This window comes from Monodon monoceros, unplaced genomic scaffold (assembly GCF_005190385.1).
Source record: "Monodon monoceros isolate NGI ecotype Baffin Bay Population unplaced genomic scaffold, NGI_Narwhal_1 Super_Scaffold_20, whole genome shotgun sequence".
Taxonomy (NCBI): Eukaryota; Metazoa; Chordata; class Mammalia; order Artiodactyla; family Monodontidae; genus Monodon; species Monodon monoceros.
The window spans coordinates 117694374-117706648 of NW_021703777.1; the positions used below are offsets into that span (position 1 = coordinate 117694374).

Below are 12275 nucleotides of genomic sequence, written 5' to 3' on the forward strand. Positions count from 1 at the left end.
ACTAAAGAGCTAGCATGGAACTCATCTTTGTTAAAATACTTTGACTCAATTAGTATGACTCAAGAACAAACCATTCTTGATTATTTATAAAAGGGAGCATTTATGGTTAATATTTGGGGGTGCTCTTAAGCCTGTATCAAATTTATGATATTAAAGGAAAAACGATTATTTAGCCCAATAAAGGGTTTCTACAAATAAGAATAATATGCTGGTGGTGAACTATATATACAACCAAGAGAAAAATGTGAGGATAGAACTATTCAATTTCAGAATAACAATTGAGAAGCATGGAACACACACAAAAAAAACAAAGTGCTTTCTAGCAATAACTTTTCTGTTTACTTTTAACAAGTTAAAGAAGTTTTTTTTTTGTTTGTTTCTAATTTGGTAGTTTACATGTAATTCTGACCAAAAACAAGGCATAGACTAAGTGACTTCTTGATATATTATGAAGACATTAAGTATTAGTCTATGAAAGACTATGGAATGGACAGTTACTTTCAACATCTTCTAAGTTCACACATAAAAATTATTGAACAAACGTCAAGAGACAAGGAGAAAGACAAAACATTTATCTTCAGGTCTCAGTAAGCTTTTGATACCTACCCTGGACTTTGAGTTACCCATTCCCATTTCTATATCCTTCTGTAGCCTTCTCCTTCTGCATCTGGAAAAGTTAATGATCCGCATGATGAAATAAACAAATGACTTTGGACTAGGAACCAGACTGAAGGGCGGAGGTAATGTTTTTCCATCATCAAAATATGATAACCAAAGTTTTGAGCGAGCAAACTTCCATTCTACGTCACTGTCATCCTGTGTCACAAAAACAGAAAAAATATAACAACTGATTTTAAAAACTAAAAAAGTCTAGTAATTGATTTCAGTAGGATCTTACAATGAACATACATTATGCTTTTGAAATACAAAAGTGACATATATACATTTATCTGCATATAATCTCTATAGGGCTATATAATATCTAAGTAATATAATTTTCATGATATTTAAAATTTTTTTCTCTTCCATATGCCTCTGTCTGTACCCACTGAAATTTAACCAGAATTTCCTGTCCCCTATCCAAAAAACAAAGCATAAGCACAAGAAAAATTCAGGGTCGAGGAAGGATGAAAAGATTAATTCCTCCCTCCCTCCCCACCCCCTCCAATTCTGCGTATTCAACAATAGTTCTCCGTTCCCCTCCTCATCTACACCCATCCAAGCCAGGTTGTAGACACAGCATATTATAAAGGGCAAAGGAAAAAGACAGCAGCATTCAGATGAATTGCACTTTGGAGTTTATGTGTCTGCCATATGTACTCAAATGTCACATAAGGCCCTCAGTGGCCTATGTCTGTCTTAATCTCCTTTTATCCTCAGTGCTGCCCCTGGTGGTGGGCATAAACATTCTAACTGGTAGGAAGAATGGAGAGAAGAAACGGAGCCGGTCCATGATTGGAAGAAGTTGGCTCAGTCATTTCACACTGCCCAGTCTGCCATTACTACACCCAAGCAAGGGTTCAGAGTACCAGTTTTCAACTCTGGAGGACCTAACTTCTGCTTTGAGAACACTATCTTATGTGTTTCTAAAACACAGATAGAAAGACTCGATGGACTTAACAAACAGTAAAGCACTAAAGAGATACAGCACACTAAACTGGAGTACATAAGAAAATATATATACAGTGATGAAGAAAGGCACCAAATCGAGCCCAATCCCAAACAAAAATAAAGTGATTTCTAGAATACTAAAAATTCTGACTAGATAAAGAACATCGTCAAAGTTTACCAGGTACCTAGTAATTCCTCTACTGGGATCTTTCAGATGGTTGGCTGGCCAACATAGGAGAGAATAATTTCCCTATGGCCAATACTTCTTCTAGACACTAATTCAGCAATATACCCTGAGAGAAGGCAGAGTGATGGTAAATTCACGAGGACCCTGCTGTGCTCCTAGAAGATACTAGAAGGTGTATTACCACCTATCCAGATGGAAAACACAGAGAAAGGCCCTGCTTTGGTCTAAGCCTCTTTGTTGACGAGATCAGGAGCTCCAGCACAGGGCACAAAAGCAGACACAGTGTGCTATTAGAATGAAATGGCAAGGACAGACACAGTGGGTAGGAAGCAGATTTACCTCAATTTCTTGATATGAGCTATTAATCATAGCAATGAGCATGTTGAGTAAAACAACCACCATAGTTACATTGTATATTCCATAAAGAACGTATCCAATATTCTCTATGAATTTGTGATCATATTTGAGCACAACGGAAGTCACTTCAGACAACCCAAATATTGACCAAAACAAAGTCTTGAAACTTTCTTCTACACTGTTGAAAGAATAAGGTACAAAGTAAATAAATAGTTTTCAGTATGAAAAAGTCAAAAGTAAAAACAAGTTAAGGTCTGAATACTGCACAGATGTAAAATGCTATTGTATTAAACGATCATCATAATACCCCGATCATAACAATTTTGTTATAATATTTAATAGAAAAATTTCCCTCAGGTTTTTAGGAACTGGTGATTAAATGGTGCCGATACCTAGTTTTTCTTTACGTTAACATCAAGTGAAAATTTTCCGAGCTTGGCAGGTGAAAGTTGAAGTCATGCCCCAATACCCATTCCTTTTTCCTAGAAGGATGGAAGTTTGGGGTTTGACTTTGTAGGTGGTTTAGGAATTTAAGTCGGGTTTTCTGGAGTAGAACAAGATTAGGATTAAAATTATATACCCACTTCAAAAAAGAGTATGTACAAACTTATTCCTTGCAGCATGGCAGCAGGGAAGAATGAAAACTAACAGAATATCTATCAATAGAAGAGTGGGTAAATAATTCTGGTACATCTATAAATGGATTGCTATGCAGCCACTGGGAAAAAAATGAGACATATCTGGCTTTATGTGTTTATATAAAATGATATCCAAGATATATTAGAGAAAAAATGAGATGTAACAAGTGTGAAATAGTCTACTGTTTTAATAACAAAGAGGGGTATACAAACTCTTATATTCTTGTTTATGCAAAAACCATCTCTGAAAGTAACCAAAAGAAACCATTGCCTCTGTACCTAAGGAGAACCTAAGAGACTGGTGTCCAAGGCTGAGGAAGGGGACAGGCTCTTCACTGTAGATACTGCTCTACATGTATTTTTCACCACAAGAATATATTACCTACCTAAAAGTTTTACTTAAGTGGAAGTGAAGAGAAGGCAACAGAATTAAAGATTCCTATTCTTTTCCCTTCATTTATATAGTCTACTTCCTGATTCTTCCATCACAGCAGTTAGCACTTAAGCCCTCCCCAGACTAATTACCTACTTGTATCCCTTAAATGAACTATGCCGACTGAATTTGGCTGGTTTTGTCATACAACCGAGTGGTAGTCACTGATCTGTGAACCATAAGAATAATCCTTAAACAGTTACACATGTAGAATTCCAGTAAAAAGGAGGGTTCCAAAGTAAGACCTTTTTTTTCAAGGAAATAGTAATTTTTTTTGGTTTGTTACAACAGATGCTAAACAACAATTTTATAGATTTGCAGGTTTTAGTACTAGTTTAATTCAATCATTCAACAAATATTGATGGAGCACCTATTACGTTATAGAAATTGTGCTAGACCCTGGGGATAGAGGGTTCAATAGAAAGGTTCCTGTTCCTGTAGAGTTACTCTCGATTATGAAACATTTGATGATGTGATGTTATAGCACAGATGCTAAAGGAAGAATAAGAAAGACTATTAGCCTCTTTGTTCCTGCCGTGAATTTAACAGCATCACAAAGTGTCCCCACTCCCTCCTCTTCCTTTGCAAACCTTCCCACCTCTAACGCTGGGAATATAGATTCCCTAGAATCCACACGTGTGGGGAGGGGGGGGAGGGAAAAGGAGAGGACACTGGCAGTTCCTAAGCTCCTACTACGGGCAAGAGGCTTTACATAAATTACCTTCCATATCCTTACAATGACCTGATTCAAACCTTATTGTGCTTTTTTTTTTTTGGCCTCACCACGGGGCATGGAGGAATCTTAGTTCCCCGATCAGGGATTGAACACGCACCCCCTGCAGTGGGAGCACAGAATCTTAACCACTGGACCACCAGGGAAGCCCCTACAATACTTATTTTGAAAACAAGAAACTAATACAGAGAAATGTTAAGATACTTAACCAAAGACCACAGCTAGAAAAGAGCAGACGTTGCATTCACAGCCAGGTCTGCCTGATTTTCCAGCCTATGGTCTTTCCACCATATTGTGTTGCCAGGTCCTCACACAAAGCAGTGACGAAATGTAGTGTATAAGATGAGTTCTCATAGAGGTCAAAGGGGTACTACTGTGTGCAGGATCTCTCTGTCCTTCCCCCCTGGGTTCAAACAGAATTTTTTTTTTTTCGTCAATAAAGTGAGTTTCAGTTCTCTTTCACCCCTATGATCTGCTCTATATTAACTACTTGGAAAAATTCATTTCAAAACAATTTAGATGCCTGGAAGGGCTGGATATTCTACTTTAGTCCACAGGGAACTTACTGAAGGTCTAGTTTGTTTTCAGCTGTGGCATTACAGGGCACAGAGGGTACAAAGGGAGGCACGGAGGACCTTCTGATCTCCTCACCTGGAAGGACCACAGTACAGACGGAGGGCCCGCCTCCCGGACCGCTAAACAGCAACGGGTGACAGAGGATCTGGCAATGTGGACTTCTCCGTGCTGAGGGAGCTTAAAGGGACAATAACTAAAAAAGCTTATTCAAGGAAGACTTCATGCGGAGGGTAAGCCTCCAGTGCAGACGCCAGTATGATCAAAGGAAGGAAGTGGTACTACTGTATAGTGGACGGTACAACGTTTAGTTATAATTTCTTTTTCTTCAACTCCCTGTACTGATTAATGATACATTAACATAAAAGCCAATGCTCCAGGACTTCCTTGTGGTGCAGTGGTTAAGAATTCACCTGCCAATGCAGGGGACACGGGTTCGATCCCTGGCCCAGGAAGATCCCACATGCCACAGAGCAACTAAGCCCGAATGCCACAACTACTGAGCCTGTGCTCTCGGGCTCTTGTGCCACAACTACTGAGCCTGCGCGCTGCAACTACTGAAGCCCACGCACCTAGAGCCCGTGCTCCACAACAAGAGAAGCCACCGCAATGAGAAGCCCACACACCACAACGAGGAGTAGTCCCCACTCGCTGCAACTAGAGAAAGCCCGCACGCAGCAATGAAGCCCCACTGCAGTCAAAAAAAAAAAGAAAAGCCAATGCTTCTTTTTGAAATAATAGTAATGGCTACAAAATGATGAAACTAAATTTAATGTCATACATAATGTAAGAGATATCCAGTATTAAAAATTTGCTACCCAATTCTCTGAAAATAGCTAGTTTTATCTAGGATTTCCCTGAGTTTTGATCCACTCTGTGATCAAACATTCACTAAACTCAAAGAGATGAGCCTTTGGAGCAATGTAATCTCACACAAGCACTGTTTTTGTTTTTTGTTTTCTTAGGTTTTCTCCATCCCTTTCCTTTTTTTCTTTTTTTGGTATAGCTGATGTACGATATTACATAAGTTTCAGGTGTACAACACAGTGATTCACGATTTTTAAAGGTTATATTCCATTTACAGTTGTGACGAAATGTTGGCTATGTTCCCTGTGCTGTACAGTACATCCTTGAGCCTATGTTACACCCCATAGTGTGTGCCTCCTAGCCCCCCCCCGATTATTACACGCCCCCACTGGTAACCACTAGTTTGTTCTCTACATCTCTGAGTCTGTTCCTTTTTTGTTATATTCACTAGTTTGTTGTATTTTTTAGATTCCACATATAAATGATAGCACATGGTTTGTCTTTCTCTGACTTATTTCAGTTAGCGCACTCCAAGTCTATCCACATCTTCTTTATCCATTCCTCTGTTGATGAACACTTAAGTTTGTTTCTATATCCTGGCAATTGTAAATAACGCTGCTATGAACACTGGGGTGCATGTCTCTTTTTTAATTAGTGTTGTTTTTTTTTTCTTATATATACCCAGGAATGGCATTGCTGGATCATATGATAGTTCTATTTTTAGTTTTTTGAGAAACTTCCATACTGTTTTCCACAGTGGCAGCACCAATTTGCATTCCCACCAACAGTGTACAAGGGCTCCCTTTTCTCCACATACTCGCTAATATTTGTTATTTGAGGCACTAACTATGTTTAATGGATTATTTTCCTGCTCTTAAAAACATCTTTATTACAATCATTGAAAAAAATTTTTTTGCTTCATCTAGACTTGTTAGAATTTCCCTTCATCCTACCTATTTTTGTAAAATGTTTTACTTACGTGGTAAAAGCAGCATTTACTTTAGCCCCAAGGTAGTAAGAATAAAGTATGAACATGCCAATCATAAAAGCAAGAAACACCATAATAAAGAGGACCATGAACTTAAATATGTCCTTCACAGTCCTTCCAAGAGAGATCTGTAAGGGGCCGAAGCTCTCATTCGCAGGGAGGATGTAGGCGATCCGAGAAAAGCTGAGCACGACAGCTATGGCATAGAGACCTTCAGATATGATCTGAGGGTCAGAAGGGAGCCATTTATCTCTGGCTGCAAGAAAAGAGAGAGAGAGATTAAAGATGGAACTTTCTATTCATTGCTAACTACGTGGAATACCTTAAATAGGATCTACCTTGTAGGTAGGTGGTTATTATCTCAATTGAAACTACTCTACATTTAATGAACTGTCCAGGCACTATTTTTCATGTTAAACCAGAAACATATGAATTCTACATTCGTATGGTTTCTTTTAATGGAGGAAACGCTATTATAAAGATACAAAGCTGACTTCACATTGAGCAGAAGCAGAATATAGTACAAGAGATGAAAAAAGAGGTGAAAACGCTTCATTAGATACAGACTGTGTCCAGGATGACAAAACAACTGACCTGACTGATTTGTCCCCTCAGTTACCAGATTTATTGACCAGCTATTTTATCATCCTATAGGCTCAGTTGGCACAAATCTTCTTTTCCCTAGTTCATGGGAAAACTAGGTCATCTAACAGTTTATGCAAGTAAAATGTCATATTATAAGAAGTGAGAATGTCACTGAATCACAATGGTGCTGTCAATGTGATGTCTGAGCAACACAGCTGGTTCCTGGAAAGTATAAAATGCTACTGAGGTGCAAAAATCTTGGCAACAGATTCTAAATGAGGACCCCCAACACCCCTTTCAAGGTTATTTTAGTAAGTTCAGAGCAGACTACTGGATACTCATTTCCCTGGAAGATCAGCAAAACACTATGTGGTTAATTCTGTGAGAACTGGGTCACTCCCAGAAGGATGGTGCACTGCAGACATTTCCAACAACAACAAAAATGAACATTTATTGAATGTTTAATGTGTACCAGACACTGTGCTTTCAATGACTCTATGGATCTGAGGTTATTATTCTCTTCTCAAAGATGCAGAAACCAAGACTTAGAAAGGTTAAAAACTTGATCAAAGTCACAGTAAAGAGTGAAGCCTAAATTCACAAATTTCCATTCCTCCCAATGATAGTCATTAGACACACACAAGTAAATTTAAATAAGAAGGTACTGAAATAGTCAAGATATATGTTACACACAAATACAATCTAAGCTATTTCCTTAATTATAAGTGGTAATCACTTGCTCATTTGATCCTTAGTATATAAAAATCTTTGGTTGCTGACAATAAGAGATAATGTGTTTAAATTTCACAATGTGTAAAACGTGCACCTTCATTTTAGAGCATGCACTCAGCCTTCTTCAATAATGTTAACACGCTGCTGGTACGTATCATAGTGTACTTATAAAGAGTTATTCCTTACAATCAGAACGCATTTAAACTCTGTGCCTGAGTTTCCTTATCTGTAAAATGAGGGTTAGACAATGATTGCTAAAATCTTTTCCAGGTTTAAGATTTTGCAACTATATGAAAATTTGCTAATTGCGGCTTCCCAATTTCGCCTCAAGGGAAGGGAAGCTAACATTGCTTAATATCGGTTTGCAGTGGGCAAGGAAGGCATCAGTAACCATGCACATCTGATGTCACTGGGGTCTCCTGCTCTCATGATCTACAGAAGCCTGGATTCTCCATCCCATGTCGGTCGTAGGAGCACAACATCCTTCCCAGCATTTCTGCTGGTTCTGCAAAGCTTACATTCTCACTGTCACTTTAGCTCCTATTTCCTGCCTCTGCTGAATTTTTGTTCACTTCCCTCTACAGCAGTTTAGCACCTTTTATTATTTTATCTTCTCTAACCCAGGCTCTCATCTTCCACATCAAACAATCTAGCAAGCTATTTTTCCCCCCAATTAAAGACAATTTCACGTCCTAAGAATATATAAGCATAATCATGATGTTAGGCTTAAAGGTAATTTTCTCCCACCTTGCAATACCTCCTTTTTATAGATGTGAAAACTGAAGCACAGAGAAGTAAACTAATTTGATGAGACAAAAGAGGACTCTGCAGCTGATAACTTACCATAAGTGAAATACTGTATCTCTGGTGGAAGTGTAACTTCACTGAGGTCGCTCTCTTGGACATAACTGTCCACATAGTGTTGTGCTTTTGTTGCCTGAAGGAAAGCCAGGAATCTGGCTGTGAAAGCAGCAATGAAGATGGAGAGCATCCCAAAGTCTAGGACATTCCACAACTGCAAAATGTATTCCCTGGGTCCTTCCAGCCAGAGCTCCTTACACTCAGACCACATCATTCCTGTCACAAGATGCACAGATTACAGACAAGAGTTTACTGCTTGGATAGGGAAGCTACTATTTCGTCCACCATCTGTCCCCACCTATAAAATGCCCCAGTGTAAAGCATGCCACTGGGCACTGTAAAGCACTGATGGACTACAGCTCGGGAAGGGAGGTGCTGGGCAGAGTTAAGTGAAAGAAGAAGCTTCGACCAAAGGAATGATTCACTCCATCAAGTTAGATTTTGGTGAAACATAATTCTACATGTGGCACCAGAAATGGTGCTACTCTTATGGGGGTAGGGCAGGAGGGAGGGAAGGAAATAAGCAAGGAAGGCTCTTCACATCAAGTGATTTTGGCCCATGAAACACTTGGAGGAGAGGAGAAAATTCATCTTTATAAAATGACAATGGTTAATTATCAAATCATGGTGATTATTAGAGAAATAAGCCCGTAATTGAGAACCCTACTCTACACTTATTTTTTTTTTTTTTGCGGTACGCGGACCTCTCACTGTTGTGGCCTCTCCCGTTGCGGAGCACAGGCTCCGGACGTGTAGGCTCAGCGGCCATAGCTCACGGGCCCAGCTGCTCCGCGGCATGTGGGATCCTCCCGGACCGGAGCACGAACCCGTGTCCCCTGCATCGGCAGGCGGACTCTCAACCACTGCGCCACCAGGGAAGCCCTACGCTTTTAACAAGAACAGTTTTCCAGTCATCCAGGAACACTTACCTCATTCCCCTACCCTCTCTCCTCATTTCAGCTTCATGCTGAGAAGGTGAGGAATGTCATTGGAAAAAGAAGAAACCCTTAAGCAGGAGGCCCTAGGACATTATGAAGAAACTGAAAGGGGAAAATGTCCTTCTGGGAGAAGAGGACAAAATATGCCAGTTTAACAACTTGTCCTGACTATGTAAGGGGAAAATATTGTAGCGCTTTTAAAAGACAAGTAGTGGGGCTTCCCTGGTGGCGCAGTGGTTGAGAGTCCGCCTGCCGATGCCGGGGACACGGGTTCGTGCCCCGGTCCGGGAAGATCCCACGTGCCGCGGAGCGGCTAGGCCCATCAGCCATGGCCACTGAGCCTGCGCGTCCGGAGCCTGTGCTCCGCAACGGAAGAGGCCACAACAGTGAGAGGCCCGTGTACCGCTAAAAAAAAAAAAAAAAAAAGACATGTAGTGGCTCAAAATAAAATTTATAAAATAATTAATTGACTCAGGTTAAGGCCACAGGAGTGAATGAGGAGGAGAACCAACCCATTAATTTGGGAACTGAGAAGATAATAAGAAACATTCTGTGTGAAACAGAATATCCAAAAATGACTTTGGATTAGTGATCAATAGATAAACTGGTTCCAATCTTTATTTTTTTCTCATATTGCTTAAAATGTTTACTTTAACATAGCTATTCAAAATGAGCTATTGTGAGGTGAAGTAACATTCTGAAAATGGAAACTCTCCTTAAAAAATCCTCTGAAACAGAAGCAATAAATGTTCTTTAATCATCAGTTAATAGCCACTAGGTTATTTCAGAACTATTTCAATTAAATATTTGATCATCACAATGAGTCACATTTTATTTTTTTTAATTTATTTTTTAACGTCTTTATTGGAGTATAATTGCTTTACAATGGTGTGTTAGTTTCTGCTTTATAACAAAGTGAATCAGTTATACATATACATATATCCCCATATCTCCTCCCTCTTGCATCTCCCTCCCTCCCACCCTCCCTATCCCACCCCTCTAGGTGGTCACAAAGCACCGAGCTGATCTCCCTGTGCTATGCGGCCGCTTCCCACTAGCTATCTATTTTACAGTTGGTAGTGTATATATAAAAATGGCATTTTATTCAGTAATTGAAGTCGGATTTCTGAAACACGGTATGTTTATAATTAAGCTTATGTTACTCATAAAACTTTTGTTTAGTGTTAAGGGATACCTTTCAGCATTATCAAGCTGCCATGTTATTCCAGTATTTGCTATTCTGCTTATCTTACAGTGGGGATGTTGTCACCATATAACGTACCACAGCATTTTAAATAGAACATGGCAATCATTATATAGGTGTTATTTTGGTAGAAATTAGAATACTTGAAATAAAAGGCTTACCAAGAACCCAGACCATAATTAGCATTTCAGTCCATGTGAACTGGGTGGTTTTCACCCTGAAGATCTGCTTGGGATAGTCAATAACAGTGATATTTGGCAACGTGGTGATTCCTTCGAATCTGTCTGAGGCATTGAACACAAGCAGGCACAGGAAGATGATGAAAGAAGCAGCGTGTGCCACAAACTTCATAAAAGGGCTTCGCAGAATTCTCCCCAGCTGTAAGAAGGCAAACACAAAACAAACAAAAAAACACCAAAACCTTTTACTTTAGGAAATCTGGCTTCCACTTATGAAAACTACTATACAGGATAAAAAAAAAAAAAAAAACAGATAAAATGAGGACACTCTCAAAATTCTGCTTTTGTTTCTGAAGAGTTATACATTGTAAAAAGTACTCCTTTTAGGGGATGCTTCCTCTAAGGATAATTTAAGAAGTCTTCAAACTTCATTGTTTCTAAATATCCAATTTGTCTTAGGATGTACTTCATTCACAGATGCATTTCTGGAAATTACAAGGCATATACTGGTTATTCTTATTTTTACGTGAAAGATTATGCGGTGTCAGGATTTTAGAGTCTAGGAAAAGAAACTCCAAATTTGTAATATGTAATTCTTTATAATTGAAATGTTATGATGAGTTTGTGGACTCATTCATTTATAATTGAAATGTTATGATGTTTTTGCAGCACATTACAAAGCCTTTGAAGATTAAAAAAAACTTACTAATACAGAAGTAAATTTTTGTTCTCACTTCTACATATTCCAAAATCAATTTGTATTTTGTATGATATAAAAAGGCAGAAAATATTATAATAAACATAAATATTTTATCTGTTGCTATCCAATAAGAGCAGAGAGATACACAATAATTAAAACCTCTAAGTAGGTTAACTTAATGAAAAGTCATCCCTGAGTTTGGAAAATCATATAAATAGTACAAAAGCACTTTTAAAATTCAGTTTATAATGATTTTAAGGTAACTCTTTTTAAATCCCATGTGATATAATGTCCTTAAAAGCCATATGTTCTAGTAGGAATGAAAAACAATTCTTCCTGTCCCAAGAGCTTCTGCAGTCCAAGAATTAGGTATATTTGGTAGATCTATCAGAGAAGTTCTCTATTCTGCATACTCAGACCCTACTTTCAAACTCAGTCTGTGACCTTAAAAAGTACGAAGGTTCACATTTAAAAGACTGTAACTTCAAACAAATGTTTTTGTATGTCCAGAAACTTAATTTGATGTCAACAAATAACCAAAGAATGTCAAGCATTTCTGGGATTGGACATGAATGCACACAGACAAATGTCACATTTTCCATATTAGACACAGAAAAATAAACCACTCATTTACATATCACTGTGCTGTTCCACAGCTGCCAAGAAGACACACTGGGGTAGCTCATCCATAGCACATAGTGATTTGGGGGGAGTTGCCAAGTCTGTTTCTCCTAAAGGTTGATCTTTGA

The 12275-nt window shown here is 38.7% G+C and overlaps 1 protein-coding gene across 3 annotated transcripts in view; it reads right to left on the bottom strand.

The window, feature by feature from the left end:
- Positions 1 to 12275, bottom strand: part of TRPC3 (transient receptor potential cation channel subfamily C member 3) — a 78680-nt gene that overhangs the window by 27524 nt on the left and 38881 nt on the right. For all 3 annotated transcript variants that reach the window (XM_029235861.1, XM_029235860.1, XM_029235862.1), the window contains exons 5-9: positions 10809 to 11025; positions 8488 to 8721; positions 6319 to 6583; positions 2138 to 2333; positions 607 to 816 (exon numbers count right to left, since the gene is read on the bottom strand). In XM_029235861.1, coding sequence (XP_029091694.1) covers positions 607 to 816; positions 2138 to 2333; positions 6319 to 6583; positions 8488 to 8721; positions 10809 to 11025 — 1122 coding nt within the window. The remainder of the gene's footprint in view (positions 1 to 606; positions 817 to 2137; positions 2334 to 6318; positions 6584 to 8487; positions 8722 to 10808; positions 11026 to 12275) is intronic.